Below are 16,809 nucleotides of genomic sequence, written 5' to 3' on the forward strand. Positions count from 1 at the left end.
AAGGACATGCGGGTCCTTGGCCTCCTCCATCACCAGACCATGGCAACATGATGCCTGGAGGAAGAACGACTCAGCTTCCGCCTAGGAATCCTCCAACCACAAGGGATGAATGCAGATTTCTCCAGCTTCCTCATTTTCCCCCCCCCCCCACCTTTTCTTAGTCCCAACCCTCAGACTCAGCACCACCTTCTTGACCTGTAATCTTCTTCCCGTCCTCTCCGCCCCACCTCTCTCCGGCCTATCACCCTCACCTTAATCTCCTTCCACCTATTGCATTCCCAACACCCCTCCCCCAAGTCCCTCCTCCCTACCTTTTATCTTAGCCAGCTTGGCACACCCTCTTCATTCCTGAAGAAGGGCTTATGCCCGAAACGTTAATTCTCCTTCTCCTTTGATGCTGCCTGACCTGTTGCGCTTTTCCAGCAACACATTTTTAAGGGTATCTCATAGAATCCTGTAAAATTCTAACCAGATTCACTGGTTAAACTCAGGATATTCCTGATATCTAGGGATATAGGACAGGCCATTTAGGATTAAGATGATAATTCTTTTCACCCAGAGAATAGTAAAATGTTGGAAGTCTCTGCCACAGAAAGCAGTTGAAGCTTGTTTTCAAAAAGGAGATCTATATAGTTCTTAATGCTAAAGGGCATGGTGGCATAGTGGTTAGTCCTGCTGTGTCACAGCGCCAGGGACCCAGGTTCGATTCTAACCTTGTACTACTGTCTCTGGAGTTTGCACGTTCCCTGTGTCTGTCTGTATTTTCACCAGATGTTTTGTTTTCCTCCCATTGTCTAAAGATATATAGGTTATGTGAATTAGCTGTGCTCAATTGCCCTGTGGTGTCCACAGATCTGCAGGTGAGGTGGATTGGCCATAGTAAATGCGGGGTTACAGGGATGGGATGTATCTAGGTGGGATGCTCTTCGGAGGATCTGTGCGGACCTGATGGGCCAAATCTGCACTGTGGGGATTTTATGATTTTGTGAAAGCAGAGACAGGGTACTGAGTTGGATGCTTAGCTGTGATTGTATTGAATGGCAGAGCAGGCTTGATGGGCCGAATGGCCTATTCCTGCTCTTATTTTCTCTGCTGTTTTCCCTTTTGTTTTTAATGTTTAGAAATCCACTATACTTAATGACTGGGCCTCCCCTGTCTTCTAGGATACAAGAATTACCAATATTCACCAACCTCTTAAAAGAATGAAAACTAAAATCAGGAGGATTTCTATGGCCTGTCCTTTAACCTGAGACCATGTTCGAGACCCCCTTTCCCCAATCAAGGAAAATAGTTTCCCTGCATTTACCCTATAACAACTTTGTATATTTGAGATCACCTTTCATCCTTTTAAAGTCCATAGAAGATAGAACAGGTCTACTTAATTTTTCTATCCCAGGTATGAGTTTGGTGAATCTTTTGCACTCTTGTGACAAGTACTTCTTTGGGGAGACCAAAACTGTATGCAATGCAATACCAAAATGTGACACTAACAATATGTAAGTAATCAAATTTAAGAAAATGGTCGCAATTAGATGTCAGGAAGTGTTCTTGGGGTTAATCTTTTGAAGTGACTGTTGAGCATTCAACTTTGTATAATTTCTATAACTTGAAGTGTTTGGAAATATCCATCATTTAATTAATTGCCAGAGTATGTCAAAAATATAAAAACAGTGTTTTAAAAATGCTATTATTTGAAAATAAACACAAACTGTCATGCTTGCTTTTCTATTTATCTCTTTGGAAGCAGAAGTAAATGCCACAGAATAGCATGCAGTGAAAAGAATGGCAAAATGGACACAAAAATCACAGAAACTTTGAAAGAGAAGAAAAAGAAGGGTTACTGTGAATGCTGCATGATGAAGTATGAAGATTTAAAAATTGTAAGTTTTAATTTCCAACTGTGTTCATTATTTTTACATAGCTTGCACGATGTAGAGGTGTTATAATAGTTTAGGAGCAACAGATTAAATAATTCTAGTTAACTAATTCTGAAAAAGGAAAGTGAGCACTTTAAAAGTCAGATGAACAGGGATAAAAACAGAGAACTGCTTTAACCATCATCTTGGGACCATGTGAAAAGTGGCATAGTAAAAAGCAGAATTGTTACTATGGTTATGGATACCATTATATCAAAATCCCTTGTGACCTTTTGGGTAATTTGACACATAAAACCACCAAGTACCTGTTTAAACCAGTCATTTGTTCATATTAAATATGGCCACTGGAGGGAACCAGAAAACCTAAGTAGCTCAAACTTCATCTTTGAATATACATTGTGTTAAAGATGTAATGTTAAGATGATATGGCAAAAAAGGTAGGGAGCCATCATTGTTGTGGCAAAGAAAAAAGCTATTGTCTAGAGTAAGTGTGAGTGGCAGAACAATGTACATCTCTGCCTGAAAGCAAGATCATGAAACACAGTCCAACTCATGGCAAACAAAAAAGGCAAAATACAGGGCAGTGTTTCTGATTTGGAATTGTTAAGTTCGATGTTCCTTGCGTTTGTGTTGAGGTTCAGTGGAACACTGCGGCAGGCAATGAACACACTTTATCACTTAATTTCTCCTGCCCTTGGCCAAATGTTTCCCTTTCTTCTTTCTTCCCTTTTCTCCTTTAATGGCATAAAGCACATCACATTTTCTTTCCATCTCTTATTCTCTGCATTACCTTGCTTTCATGTTAATTCTTCTGTACTCTTTTCCAGCATCTGAAAAGTGAACATCATAGGAAATTTGCGGAGAGCACAGAATTTAATGTAGTGGATAAAATAATTTCTCAGTTTGATTGTGATTTTATAGAACTCCAGAGGGACAAGCTGAAAAGGTAAAAATATTATTTTTTCCATCCCATTAATTGATACATGATGTAGATTTCAATTATATTCTGAAAAGTGTTTTTTATTCTGGTCATATCTTTCTGATTTTCAGGTGCATTTTTCCTTTGTACAGAGGAATTTCTAGGAACTGCACATGCTGATGAAAATATGCTGTTACTACCTTCCCAAATCATAGTGTGGTTACACCATAAAAGGAAGCCACTTGCTCAGTTGCATCTATCTAAGTCCTCTACAAGCAATCTGCCATTCCAGTGACTAACCCTTTTCCCTTAACAATGCATTTTTTCTCCTCCTATAGTTCCCTTTTGAAAGGCATGTTTGTGTCAGCCTCCCTCACCAATTCTAGTTATGACCTCTTGTCACATGTCACCTTTGATTCTTTAGCCAATAAAAAGTTATGACATAATATCCCAAGGATCACTGCATAACTGTCTGCATTCAATAGAATTGTTTTCCTTTTTCATTCCATTAGGGCCAGCTTTCCATTTCTTGTGGCATTTCTGGATATTAAATATGTTGTCATTGATCATATTTGGAGTTGATAGGAAATTCTTTAACTGATAGTTTTAATAAATTAAAGGCATTTTAGTAGATTTATCAAACTTAACTTTAAATTATGGAACTGGTTCTCACATTTTTTATCGCAACACTTTGGTAACCTCAGCAACCTCTTATGCTGCGTTTTTGTGGTTGCTTTCCTACTGTCCAAGTAAAACAGGTACACCACCAGCAATGGGTTATCCTCCAACTGAGTAGTCATTAGCTTTATCAATGTAGGGTTCTTCCCATAGGCAGTGTTTCACAGAACTTATTAAAGGAACAAATGCTGAGCTATCTTCGACTGATCAAAGGAAAATCAGCAGTCTTGATGGTAAATGGACTCTAAAATAAGTGACATTCAGGAGGGCTGCTTGAAAAAATTGACAAGACTCATGTTTTGGCTGTTATCAGAACATTGTACTTGCTTTGAAACTCCTTCTCTGAACATTCTTTGAACAAAGACAGAATGTGCACATTCTTTGCATTATGTTCAGCCGGTACCTGAGATTTAAACTGTCTTCTGTTCTCAATATGACTGCAATATTTTCCATGTTTGCTGTTATTTTAATTATGGTATCATTGCATCCTTTATGCACACCTTTGCTACCCCCATACTTTGTTTTTCCATAACTTGCTTCAACGATCTTCTTTAAAAGTTCATTCTTTGTATGTAAGTGTTTTACTGCACACACAGACTTCATTTTTGTGGATTTTAATTGTCTAGATAATGAGGTGATGTTGCGCTGTTGCCTTAAACTGTTGTAAGGATTTGATACAACTGAGTAGATTTGCAAACCATTTCATAAGACAATTAAGAATCAACTATGTTGATTATGCGTCTGGATCAGTGGTGCTGGAAGAGCACAGCAGTTCAGGCAGCATCCAAAGTGCAGCGAAATCGACGTTTCGAGCAAAAGCCCTTCATCAGGAATAAAGGCAGAGAGCCTGAAGCGTGGAGAGATAAGCTAGAGGAGGGTGGGGGTGGGGAGAAAGTAGCATAGAGTACAATGGGTGAGTGGGGGAGGGGATGAAGGTGATAGGTCAGGGAGGAGAGGATGGAGTGGATAGGTTGAAAAGGAGCTAGACAGGTAGGACAAGTCCGGACAAGTCATGGGGACAGTGCTGAGCTGGAAGTTTGGAACTAGGGTGAGGTGGGGGAAGGAGAAATGAGGAAGCTGTTGAAGTCCACATTGATGCCCTGGGGTTGAAGTGTTCCGAGGCGGAAGATGAGGCGTTCTTCCTCAAGGCGTCTGGTGGTGAGGGAGCGGCGGTGAAGGAGGCACAGGACCTCCATGCCCTCGGCAGAGTGGGAGGGGGAGTTGAAATGTTGGGCCACAGGGCGGTGTGGTTGATTGGTGCGGGTGTCCCGGAGATGTTCCCTAAAGCGCTCTGCTAGGAGGCGCCCAGTCTCCCCCAATGTAGAGGAGACCGCATTGGGAGCAACGGATACAATAAATGATATTAGTGGATGTGCAGGTAAAACTTCAATGGATGTGGAAGGCTCCTTTAGGGCCTTGGATAGAGGTGAGGGAGGAGGTGTGGGCACAGGTTTTACAGTTCCTGCGGTGGCAGGGGAAAGTGCCAGGATGGGAGGGTGGGTTGTAGGGGGGCGTGGACCTGACCAGGTAGTCACGGAGGGAACGGTCTTTGCAGAAGGCGGAAGGGGGTGGGGAGGGAAATATATCCCTGGTGGTGGGGTCTTTTTGTAGGTGGTGGACATGTCGGCGGATGATTTGGTTTATAAGAGGTTTGTAGGTTGGAAGGTGAGCACCAGGGACGTTTTGTCTTTGCTACGGTTGGAGGAGTGGGGTCTGAGAGTGGAGGTGCGGGATGTGGACGAGATGCGTTGGGGGCATCTTTAACCACGCGGGAAGGGAAATTGCAGTCTCTAAAGAAGGAGGCCATCTGGTGTGTTCTATGGTGGAACTGGTCCTCCTGGGAGCAGATACCGTGGAGGTGGAGGAATTGGGAATACGGGATGGCATTTTTGCAAGAGGTAGGGTGGGAAGAGGTGTAATCCAGGTAGCTGTGGGAGTCGGTGGGTTTGTAAAAAATGTCATTGTCAAGTCGGTCATCATTAATGGAGATGGAGAGGTCCAGGAAGGGGAGGGAGGTGTCAGAGATGGTCTAGGTAAATTTAAGGTCAGGGTGGAATGTGTTGGTGAAGTTGATGAATTGCTCAACCTCCTCGCAGGAGCACGAGGTGGCGCCAATGCAGTCATCAATGTAGTGGAGGAAGAGGTGGGGAGTGGTGCTGGTGTAATTACGGAAGATCAACTGTTCTACGTAACCAACAAAGAGACGGGCATAGGTGGGGCCCATATGTGTGCCCATGGCTACTGCTTTGGGCTGGAGGAAGTGGGAGGATTCAAAGGAGAAATTGTTCAGGGTGAGGACCAGTTCGGCCAAACGCATGAGAGTGTCGGTGGAAGGGTACTGTTGGGGACGTCTGGAGAGGAAAAAACGGAGGGCTTGGAGGCCCTGGTCATTGCGGATGGAGGTGTAGAGGGATTGGATATCCATGGTGAAGATGAGGCGTTGGGGGCCGGGGAAACGGAAGTCTTGGAGGAGGTGGAGGGCGTGGGTGGTGTCTTGAACATATGTGGGGAGTTCCTGGACTAGGGGGGATAGGACAATGTTGAGGTAGGTAGAGATGAGTTCATTGGGGCAGGAGCATGCTGAGACAATGGGTCGGCCAGGGTGGTCAGGCTTGTGGATCTTGGGAAGGAGGTTGAACCGGGCAGTGCGGGGTTCCCGGACCATGAGGTTGGAAGTTGTGGGTGGGAGATCTCCTGAGGTGATGAGGTTCTGTATGGTCTGGGAGATGATGGTTTGGAAGTTGGTCCATTATACCTGTACACACATTGCAGGGTTGAGTCCAACTGCAAATGTGTTGCTGGTCAAAGCACAGCAGGTTAGGCAGCATCTCAGGAATAGAGAATTCGACGTTTCGAGCATAAGCCCTTCATCAGGAATAAGAGAGAGAGAGCCAAGCAGGCTGAGATAAAAGGTAGGGAGGAGGGACTAGGGGGAGGGGCGATGGAGGTGGGATAGGTGGAAGGAGGTCAAGGTGAGGGTGATAGGCCGGAGTGGGGTGGGGGCGGAGAGGTCAGGAAGAGGATTGCAGGTTAGGAGGGCGGTGCTGAGTTGAGGGAACCGACTGAGACAAGGTGGGGGGAGGGGAAATGAGGAAGCTGGAGAAATCTGAATTCATACCTGGTGGTTGGAGGGTTCCCATGGGCATGGGCACCCGCATGGGCCCCAGCTATGCCTGCCTCTTCGTAGGAGTTGCCATGGGCACCCGCATAGGCCCCAGCTATGCCTGCCTCTTCGTAGGAGTTGCCATGGGCACCCGCATGGGCCCCAGCTATGCCTGCCTCTTCGTAGGAGTTGCCATGGGCACCCGCATGGGCCCCAGCTATGCCTGCCTCTTCGTAGGATATGTGGAACAGTCCATCTTCCGCAACTACACTGGCACCACCCCCCACCTTTTCCTCCGCTACATCGATGACTGTATCGGCGCTGCCTCGTGCTCCCACGAGGAGGTTGAACAGTTCATCAACTTTACTAACACCTTCCATCCCGACCTGAAATTCACCTGGACTGTCTCAGACTCCTCCCTCCCCTTCCTAGACCTTTCCATTTCTATCTCGGGCGACCGACTCAACACAGACATCTATTATAAACCGACTGACTCCCACAGCTACCTGGACTACACCTCCTCCCACCCTGAACCCTGTAAAAACGCCATCCCATATTCCCAATTCCTTCGTCTCCGCCGCATCTGCTCCCAGGAGGACCAATTCCAACACCGCACAGCCCAGATGGCCTCCTTCTTCAAGGACCGCAGATTCCCCCCAGACGTGATCGACGATGCCCTCCACCGCATCTCCTCCACTTCCCGCTCCTCCGCCCTTGAGCCCCGCTCCTCCAACCGCCACCAAGACAGAACCCCACTGGTTCTCACCTACCACCCCACCAACCTGCGCATACAACGTATTATCCGCTGCCATTTCCGCCACCTCCAAACGGACCCCACCACCAAGGATATATTTCCCTCCCCTCCCCTATCAGCGTTCCGCAAGGACCACTCCCTTCGTGACTCCCTTGTCAGATCCACACCCCCCACCAACCCAACCTCCACCCCCGGCACCTTCCCCTGCAACCGCAGGAAATGTAAAACTTGCGCCCACACCTCCACACTCACTTCCCTCCAAGGCCCCAAGGGATCCTTCCATATCCGCCACAAGTTCACCTGTACCTCCACACACATCATCTATTGCATCCGCTGCACCCGATGTGGCCTCCTCTATATTGGTGAGACAGGCCGCTTACTTGCGGAACGCTTCAGAGAACACCTCTGGGCCGCCCGAACCAACCAACCCAATCACCCCGTGGCTCAACACTTTAACTCCCCCTCCCACTCCACCGAGGACATGCAGGTCCTTGGACTCCTCCACCGGCAGAACACAACTACACGACGGCTGGAGGAGGAGCGCCTCATCTTCCGCCTGGGAACCCTCCAACCACAAGGTATGAATTCAGATTTCTCCAGCTTCCTCATTTCCCCTCCCCCCACCTTGTCTCAGTCGGTTCCCTCAACTCAGCACCGCCCTCCTAACCTGCAATCCTCTTCCTGACCTCTCCGCCCCCACCCCACTCCGGCCTATCACCCTCACCTTGACCTCCTTCCACCTATCCCACCTCCATCGCCCCTCTCCCTAGTCCCTCCTCCCTACCTTTTATCTCAGCCTGCTTGGCTCTCTCTCTCTCATTCCTGATGAAGGGCTTATGCTCGAAACGTCGAATTCTCTATTCCTGAGATGCTGCCTAACCTGCTGTGCTTTGACCAGCAACACATTTGCAGCTGTGATCTCCAGCATCTGCAGACCTCATTTTTTACTTACAGGGTTGAGTCCAAGGCTATACCTTTTAGGATCTGACCTGTTACACCTCTGGTCCAGGATAATTGGAGTGAATTTTAAGAAACATGGCTCTCTTATCTGGATCACACTTCTTAAACTTCATTGCTTCACTCCTTCTGAGTTTTTAATCTCCTTTCGAATTCTCCTTTAGCCAGGAATATTAAATCAAATTGTAAGAGCTCTTGCAAGCATATACAGACAAGAAGAATAGGTCGCTTGGAGGCAGAAAGAGGAGAGATTGCCACGTGGAATAAGGAAATACATGTGAGAGACAATGAACAAATGTTGTTTTGTCTTCGAGTTGGGAGCCAAATTTAAAAAGAGAAATAGAGGGTGAGCTAATGGTTAATAAGAGTGTTCTCCAGAAAAACTATTGGAGAAACTTGCTATTGTATTTAATCCCTAGGACCCGATCCTCTGTATTCTAGGGTTCTACAAGATAGCTGTAGAGAAAATGAATGAGCTGGTTATGATTTTTCAAAATTCCTTGGATTATAGAACGGTCTCAGTTGATTGGAAATTAAATGTAACAGCTACACAAAAAAAGGAAAGGGAACTATAGGCTGGTTAGCCCTACATCTATTGTCAGGAAATGCTGAAGTTGTAATAATGTGCTTACAAAAGCATTGTGTGCTCAGACCAATCAACATAGTTTTATGAAAGGAGATTTGTATTTGACAGATTTTGAGGATGTAACTGGTGGGGTTAATAAAGATGAATCTTTAGATGCATATATTTGCATTTCCAAAAGGCATTTGATATGGTGCCCCAATAAAGTTCAATACACAAAATAAGGGTTTATGTAGTTGGGGGTTAATATATTAGTACGGATGGAGGATTGCTTAACTGATAGGAAAACGTTCAAGTTGGCAGGCTTTTACGAGTAGAATATAGCAATGGTGAATGCTGGCTGTGGCTATTTGCATACTGTAGTATTGATTTGGGCAAACAGACAGTTACATATCTGTTTGCTCATGAGGCAAAGCTAACAGGAGTGCTAGCCTTAAGGAAAACACTGAAGTTGTGACTGCAACAAGCTGGCTGAAGGAACCTGATATGGGTTGTTAACTTTACACATGATGAAAAAACAGAATATTTTTGAAAACGTACAAAATTTGCAAATGTTAATTTCAGGGGGAAATTACCTGTATAAGGAGCACAACATTAACATGCAATAGAGCAAGCAACTAACCCAGTAGATTCTATGTTGATCTTTATTGCAAGGAGATTGGAGTACATGAATGCAGAAATTTTGTTCCAGTTGTAAAGGGCTTTGGTGAGACTGTATCTGGAGTACTGTACAGTTTTGGTTCCCATATTTAGGGGAAGGTGCTTTTGTATTGGAGGTAGTACAATAAAGATTCATAAATTGGTGTTGGGGATGAGAAAGTTCTCCAACGATGAGAGGCTGAGTATACTGGGGTCTTCATTTTCTGGAGATTAGAAGAATGAGAGGTAACTTCATTCAAATGCACCAGATACTAAAAGGACTTGACCAGTAGATACTCAAAGGTTATATGGCTGAAAATCTAGAATGTGGACACAGTTTCAAGATGTGGATCATTTAGGACTGAGATAAGGAAATGTTTCTTCTCGCAGAATTCTAAATATTTAGAATTGTCCATTCCAGACGATTGTGGATGCTGCATCATTGAATATGTTTAAGGCTGAGAACAGATAAGAAAATGGAACGTAAGTTGAAAATCCGTGACGATCATATTGAATGGCTGATCAGGCTCAAAGTGCCTCTTGCTCCAACTTCTTATTAAGTTCTGATCGTGTTTCTTAGCCCTTTGTCTGTTTCTCCTCTGAAAAATATTTATTGCATTAAAGATTATATATAAATGCGCTTTTTCATTCTAGGTTATGTCCACTGTGGTTCCATAATCTTATACATATTAATCTCTTGGGATTCTTCATCAAACAGAATTTAATAATCCATTTAACATGATGAGAAGAGTAATTTTACAGAACGGAGTCTCTGGCAAGGAGCTTTTTTACACTCAACTCAGAAAGCTTGTGGTTTAAAAATCCTGTCCCAAACTGACTGCCATTGTAATTTGTTCTTAGTCTTTATTTATGTTGACTGTTGTGAGAAAATACTTTTAACAGATTTTTCAATTGAATTTAGTGCTTAATGTGCCTATATGACCTTTAACTGGCTGTAGATTTAATGTATAACAGTTTTTTTCCTGTCTACATCTGGTCTTTCTGTACTCATATTTCCCTTTCTAATATTGGTTTTAGTTGCCAAAAAAAGAAAATGCTGGAGCAACGCTGATGTTTTTCATCTTCTAAAGAGAAGACGCAGATTGCTTCAATGACCTTTATATGCTTCTTTATTTAAAATAGTTGAATTTATTGATATGTTTCAAATTAATCTATTTACCCACTGTGCCTTTCACAGTAGCAAATCAGATCAGTAAGTCTAGTGTACCATTTTGAGATTAAATCCATAGTCTGTCACTTTTTATGAATATTTAATTGATTAAATAATGAATGAATTGGAAAACTTAATTCTCCTATTTTAACAAAAGTGTTTTGTTTATATTTAGGTCAAAGTGCAGTATTGGTGTGTACACCAATGATTTCACCAAGATAAGTATTGCGGGAACATGTGAAGAATTTCGAAGACCATATAAGGAACACGTGGAAGGAAATAAATCTTCAATAATGTGCACCAGAAAGGATAATGAATATGTCAGTGGATGGGAAACTAAACCAAGTACTTTGTCTTTCCAAGGAAAAGAAATTATTTCTTCAGGTATCCTGAATTCACCTAGCCAGATATTGCCTTTGTCTACACCAAGTCATGTTAGCATTTCTGAAATGCTGCTTCTGTCCACTTCTGTTAACAACAAGTTCATTGGGGAAGGAACATCTGCAGTTAATTTTGAAAATCAGAAGAAAGAAACAACTTGGCGTAGTTTATCTTTGTGCCAAGACAATGAAGGTGGTTCCATAATTTCAAAGGTCGATATGTCAGAACATTTGCATCAGCTTGGAAAGTTATCAGTTGATAAGTCTCCATCTGTCACTGAAGAATCATCATGTAAGCACCTATTTGATCAGAATGTGTGTGAGATTAGATCACAACTAAATTCCGCTGTGTGTTCTGACAGTGATGAAAACAAAACAAGGCTACACATGTCATCCAAAAATAATTTGCAAAATAAGCGCAAAGAACTGGAAAGCCCAATCCTAAATGTTCCCAAACATTCTAGGGTAAATGATGATGATGCACATGATACTACAGCAGCTCTTGTTGAATGTTCTTGCAGCCCTCTGCAGACAAAATTGGCTTTTGATAAGGGAGGAAATGAAGAATTGGTACATGAAAAAATAGCACCTTCGTTTAATATAGCTGCACATCAGAAAACTGAACTGGGTTCAATTTCTCAAACTATATTTTCTTCACCCTGTACAAAACTGCATCGAAAAGTGAGATTTTCAGCTATTTCTGGAAGAAATAAGAAGAAGGCTCAAGATCATAAAATAGAAATAAGTTCACTTGCAAAGGAGAGATGCTTAATTGAGGAAGGTGAAGCTTCCAGCTTGCCATTGAAAAATTTACTGGAGTTATTTCAAACTAGTGAAAGCAGTGGTTCAGAGTTTTCGGGCTTTACAGATCATTCGTCACAGAGCGTGTCAGGGATGTGGGGTAACCATCAGCCAGAGAACATCCTTTCACTATTTGCCCAATCATCATCGTTGTCATCTTTTCTTGGTTTCTAGTGCAATGCTTATTTGTTTAACGAGTGACATGAAGGAACTACAATTTTATTCATGTTCTACTTTTACCATGGGTCTACTCTGGTTATATATTGGTTTTTCAATTTGATGACTTTAATGTGTCTATTAGGACTGAAAATGAAAAATAAATGCTATCTACCTACCAACCACTTGAAGAACAATGAGCCCATTTTAACATTTTTTCATTATTCTATATAACCATTTTGTTTTTAACCAATAACATGATCAATTTGACCTAAAATTTTGTCCTAGATACCCAACTTTGTCAGTAAAATTCAAAAATTATTTAATTTTTTATTTGTTCATGGGATGTGGGCAGCACTGTCATTTGTTACTCATTCTTGATTGCCTTATAAAGGTGATGGTGAAATGCTGCTTCTGCCTTGCATTACACACAATTGCAAGGTTTTTTTAATAAAAGTGTATAGCTATTGCTGAATTAATTTAAATTCTTATCAATACAAAACTTTTAAATGCACCTATCGTTACAGTTGTTCTTGGTGTAAAAACACAACCTCAAAACGTGGAATCAGCAATTAATACAAAACTACAGAGAAATAAAGTGACTGAAGTTATAGGCAGTCCCTGGGTTACAAATGGTAGTATGTTTATAGGCCAATTTGTGCACAAATCAAAATGCATTCAGGGCAGTATAATACATCCGTTCATAAGCACAGCCAAATGTTCACATGTTGATCCTAAATATTAAAAATTAATATGGGACCATCTTCATAAGAATGAGCGTTCTGAAATCAGGAACCGCCTGTTAGCGTTTTCTTTCGTGACTTGGATCTGGATCTGATGGAACGTCTGGGATCTGTGACTGATGAAAACCTTCTCAACTATATAGAGCTAGTTTGGTTAATAGCCAAATTCAGGCTCTGCCTGTGAAACGGCAATGCAAAGTTTGGCAATCTTACTTTGATGAAAAGCGTAAGAGATAGGGATTTCAAATGTCACATTTATATTGTATGGAGCTCTTCTTTAAGAGAGAATTGAGTGACGCTCAGTTCTGAAGAAGGGTGATTGGACCTGAAACGTTAACTCTGATTTCTCTTCACCGATGCTGCCAGACCGGCTGAAATTTTCCAGAAATTTCTGTTTTATTTGGAATTGAGTGACATTTGTTACAATTGGATACCACTTAGTCTGAATGTAGCCTCTTACCTCAGAATATTGATGGTAAACTGGATCCTTAAAAATGCACAATGATCCATTTCACAAAGCTAATATCCATGATGTGTGATTATTTAAACTTAGTAAAGGTGGAACTGCTATTTAATCCCTTTGAAAGAGATGGCTTCCGCAGAAGTGCATGAAAAATAACAATTTTCATTTGGAGGTGCCGGTATTGGACTGGGGTGTTCAAAATTAAAAATCATACAACACCAGGTTATAGTCCAGCAGGTTTATTTGGTTGACAACCACCTGATGAAGGAACAGCGCTCTGAAAGGTAGTGCTTCCAAATAAACCTGTTGGACTACAACCTGGTGTTATGTGATTTTTAAGTTTTTCAATTTTTGTTTGTATACCCTCTTTTAACATGGTAAATATAGCAAGATGCTTTACAGGAGGAATTATTAGAAAACATTTGAAGTCAAATCTCAGAAAGAAGTTTTCGTATTGATGGCCAGGGAATCATGGAGAAGGATTTAAAGGGACTTCTTAGTGAGGTGACAGATGGACAGTTTTAGGGAAGAAATTTCAGAACTTGGAGCCTAGATGGCACTGGGCTATAGAGGCTAGAATATTTCTTTTGAGCTACCAAATCTTAATCAGATTATTAATTTGAGCTCTATTTTTGGGAGGAGAACGAAATCTAGCTCAAGTCCCTTTTGGTTGTTTATTAGAAAACTGATTATTTAGTTCTCTCCAGTTCAATGTGAAAATATAATAATGGGGGAACTCACTAAGTTACCAGAGCTCAAGAAACTATCCCATCAAAGGTGAACTGAGAAACTGAGCAAAAAGATCTAAAGACAACAGGGGTATGGTGGTTGTACGCTGAGAGTAATTTTTATGCTCTAACCTCTGCCATTAAGTGTATTTGTTTAAATAAACTGCACTCTATGCTTTGTGGCTATCCAGGTTTTAAGTCTACTTCACTATATCTGAGTGAATTGCATTGTGCCCTTCAATTTTATGATCCAAATAATAAATTCTTAAGATTGCTATAAAAACATCCAAGTACCAAAAATCAAACTGTTGCTTCAACCAGAATAAAACATAATTTGGCAAAAATTAAATTTAATGCAGGTAAAGTAATGGGAAATCCAATCATATCAATACTTGTCTGACATCTGTTGAAAGTTGTGCTCTATTTATCACCAATACTGTAATGCATTTGATTTATTTACTTTTCATTTAATGTAATTGAGTTATTCATGGTTACTTTAAACATGTTATTCATGTTTTTGAATTAGAATAAAATATTGGATCTTTTAAAGCTGTAATACTAAATATTTTTAGCTCGTTGTGTAATTAACTAATTGACAGAAAAGTGACCACAGGATTCTATGTGCATTTAAATATTTCTCCAAAACAGTGTCAGCAGTGATAAAGGATTGAATTTTTAAAATCTGTTTTCAGAATGGCTAATATCATCTACTTGGTTAACCATTTGCACCAAGTTCTCTAAATCTATAGAGACTGAAAGTATTTGGTATAGGTTCTCTGGAATTTTGTACAGCAAAGTGAAAGCATGAATATTTTGTTTATTAACAAATGAGTATTAACACTCCTCTTTGCAGAAGAGCCCTACCTGAACAACAAGTGCAAGTACAGGTCTCTTAGTATGAAATAAACATTCTATTCAGCTTCTTACCTATATGAGGACTGTATCCCTTACAATATCTATAAAGCAAATTGTGATGTTAAAATCACCGGTAAGCCCCATGTTGGAAGATGTTTCAATTTATTATTGCATAAATTTGTCCAAATATAGTAGCTGTGAGCATTCTAATTTGTCAACCTATTTATATATTCTGTTCTGTTTTGTTCTGTACACACCTACTTTGTTGCTTGGGCTGAAGGTTGATATCTGTTATGAAACTGATTTTTTTTTTGAAAGTTTGCTAATGGGATATTGCACTGCTGGCTGGGCTCGCATTGCCTACCCCTTTTCCTTGAGAATGTGCTGATGAGTGTCTGCAGTCCACTTGCTGTAAGGAGACCCACAATGTGGTTAAAACAATTGCAGGATTTTCACCCAGTGACACTGAAGAATGGTTATAAATCTCCACATCAAGATGATGAGTGGCTTGGAGGGACTCGTGCAGGTGCTCGTATTCCCAACATACCTGCTGTGCTTTTCCTTTGGGATGGAAATGGTCGTGCGTTTGGAAGGTGCTATTGAAGGATATTTGGTTAATTTCTGCAGTGCATCCTGTAGGTGCTGCACAGCCTAAATACTGAGTGACGGTGGTCGAGAGAATGGATGTGGTGCCAGTTAGGCGTGTTGCTTTATTCTTGACGATGCAAAGTTTCTTGAGTGTTGGAGCTGTACTTATCCACACAAATGTGGTGTATTCTATCACGATGAGAGCAAATAATAGTACAGCACAGGAACAGGCCCTTTGGCCCACTAAGACCATCCACACATGCCTTTCTAAACTAAAAGTTTTGCCTCTGCGTGGTCCATATTCCTGTATTCCCTGCCTATTCATGTACCTATCAAGATGCCTCTTAAACATTTCATTGTCATGGTATCCACCTCCACGACCACCTCTGGCAGCGTATTCCAGGTACTTACTGCCCTCTGTGTAAAAACCTTCTTCATGCATCTCCTTTAAACTTACCTCCTTTTAACTTAATCCTATGTCCCACAGTAATTTAAATTTCTACCCTTTTAAAAAGACTCCGATTATCAATTCTATTCATGCTGTCATATAATTTTGTAAACTTCTATTAGGTCACCCCTCATTCTTGGATGTCAAGTGAAAGTGAACCAAGTTTGTCCAATCTCTCTGTAGCTAATACCTCCAAACCAGGCAACATCCTGGTAAACCATTTCCGTACCCTTTCCAAACTCTCCATATGCTTCAGGTAACTAGAACTGTACATATATTCAAAATGTAGCCTAACTATAGCTCTGTGCAACATGACTTGTCAACTTTTATACGCTGTGTCCTGACTAATTAAGCCAAGCATGTTAAATGCCATCTTGACCATCCCATTCACTTGGGTTGTCGCTTTCAGAGAGCTGCAGACTTCTGACTTGTGCCTTGTGGAAGGTGGACAGGCTTTGAGGAATCAAGAGTTGTGATAGTGCTGGAAGACTCCCTCTGACTTGCTGTTGTAACCGCTGTATTTATGTGGCTAGTCCAGTTCAGTTTCTAGTCAATTGAAACCCCCAGGATGTTGAAAGTTGTGGGTTTAGTCATGGTACTACCATGAATGTCAAAGGCACTGGAAATTGTCATTGCCTGGCGTTTGTGTGTCATTCACATTACTTCGCACTTGTCAGCCTAGGCCTAGATATTGTGCAGGTCTTGCAGCATTTGGACATAGACTACTTTTGTGTCTGAGGACTCCTGAATAGTACTGTATATTGTGCAATCATTGGTGACCTTGCCCACTTCTTACATTTTATTGGAGGGAATGTCAATGATGAAGCAGCTGAAGCTGGTTGGATAGAGAACTCGAGCTTGAGATGTCCTGAAACTGAGGTAACGGACCTCCTACAGCCATCTTCCTTTGTGTCAGATGACTCCAACCAATGGAGAGTTTTTTTCCCCTAATTGCCATTGACTCCA

At 41.8% G+C, this 16,809-nt stretch overlaps 1 protein-coding gene across 4 annotated transcripts in view; it reads left to right on the top strand.

Annotated features, from left to right (window-relative positions):
* The window catches only part of LOC132815775 (protein DBF4 homolog A-like), a 50,457-nt gene extending 36,165 nt beyond the window's left edge, over positions 1-14,292 (top strand). For 3 of the 4 annotated variants that reach the window (XM_060824962.1, XM_060824961.1, XM_060824964.1), the window contains exons 11-13: positions 1,745-1,880; positions 2,705-2,823; positions 10,857-14,292. In XM_060824962.1, the coding sequence (XP_060680945.1) occupies positions 1,745-1,880; positions 2,705-2,823; positions 10,857-12,036 (1,435 nt within the window). In that variant the 3' untranslated portion in view covers positions 12,037-14,292. The remainder of the gene's footprint in view (positions 1-1,744; positions 1,881-2,704; positions 2,824-10,856) is intronic. The other variant, XM_060824963.1, reaches the window with a different exon arrangement.
* Positions 14,293-16,809: the final 2,517 nt, after the last annotated feature.

The sequence above is a fragment of the Hemiscyllium ocellatum genome, chromosome 5 (genome assembly GCF_020745735.1).
Source record: "Hemiscyllium ocellatum isolate sHemOce1 chromosome 5, sHemOce1.pat.X.cur, whole genome shotgun sequence".
NCBI lineage: Eukaryota > Metazoa > Chordata > Chondrichthyes > Orectolobiformes > Hemiscylliidae > Hemiscyllium > Hemiscyllium ocellatum.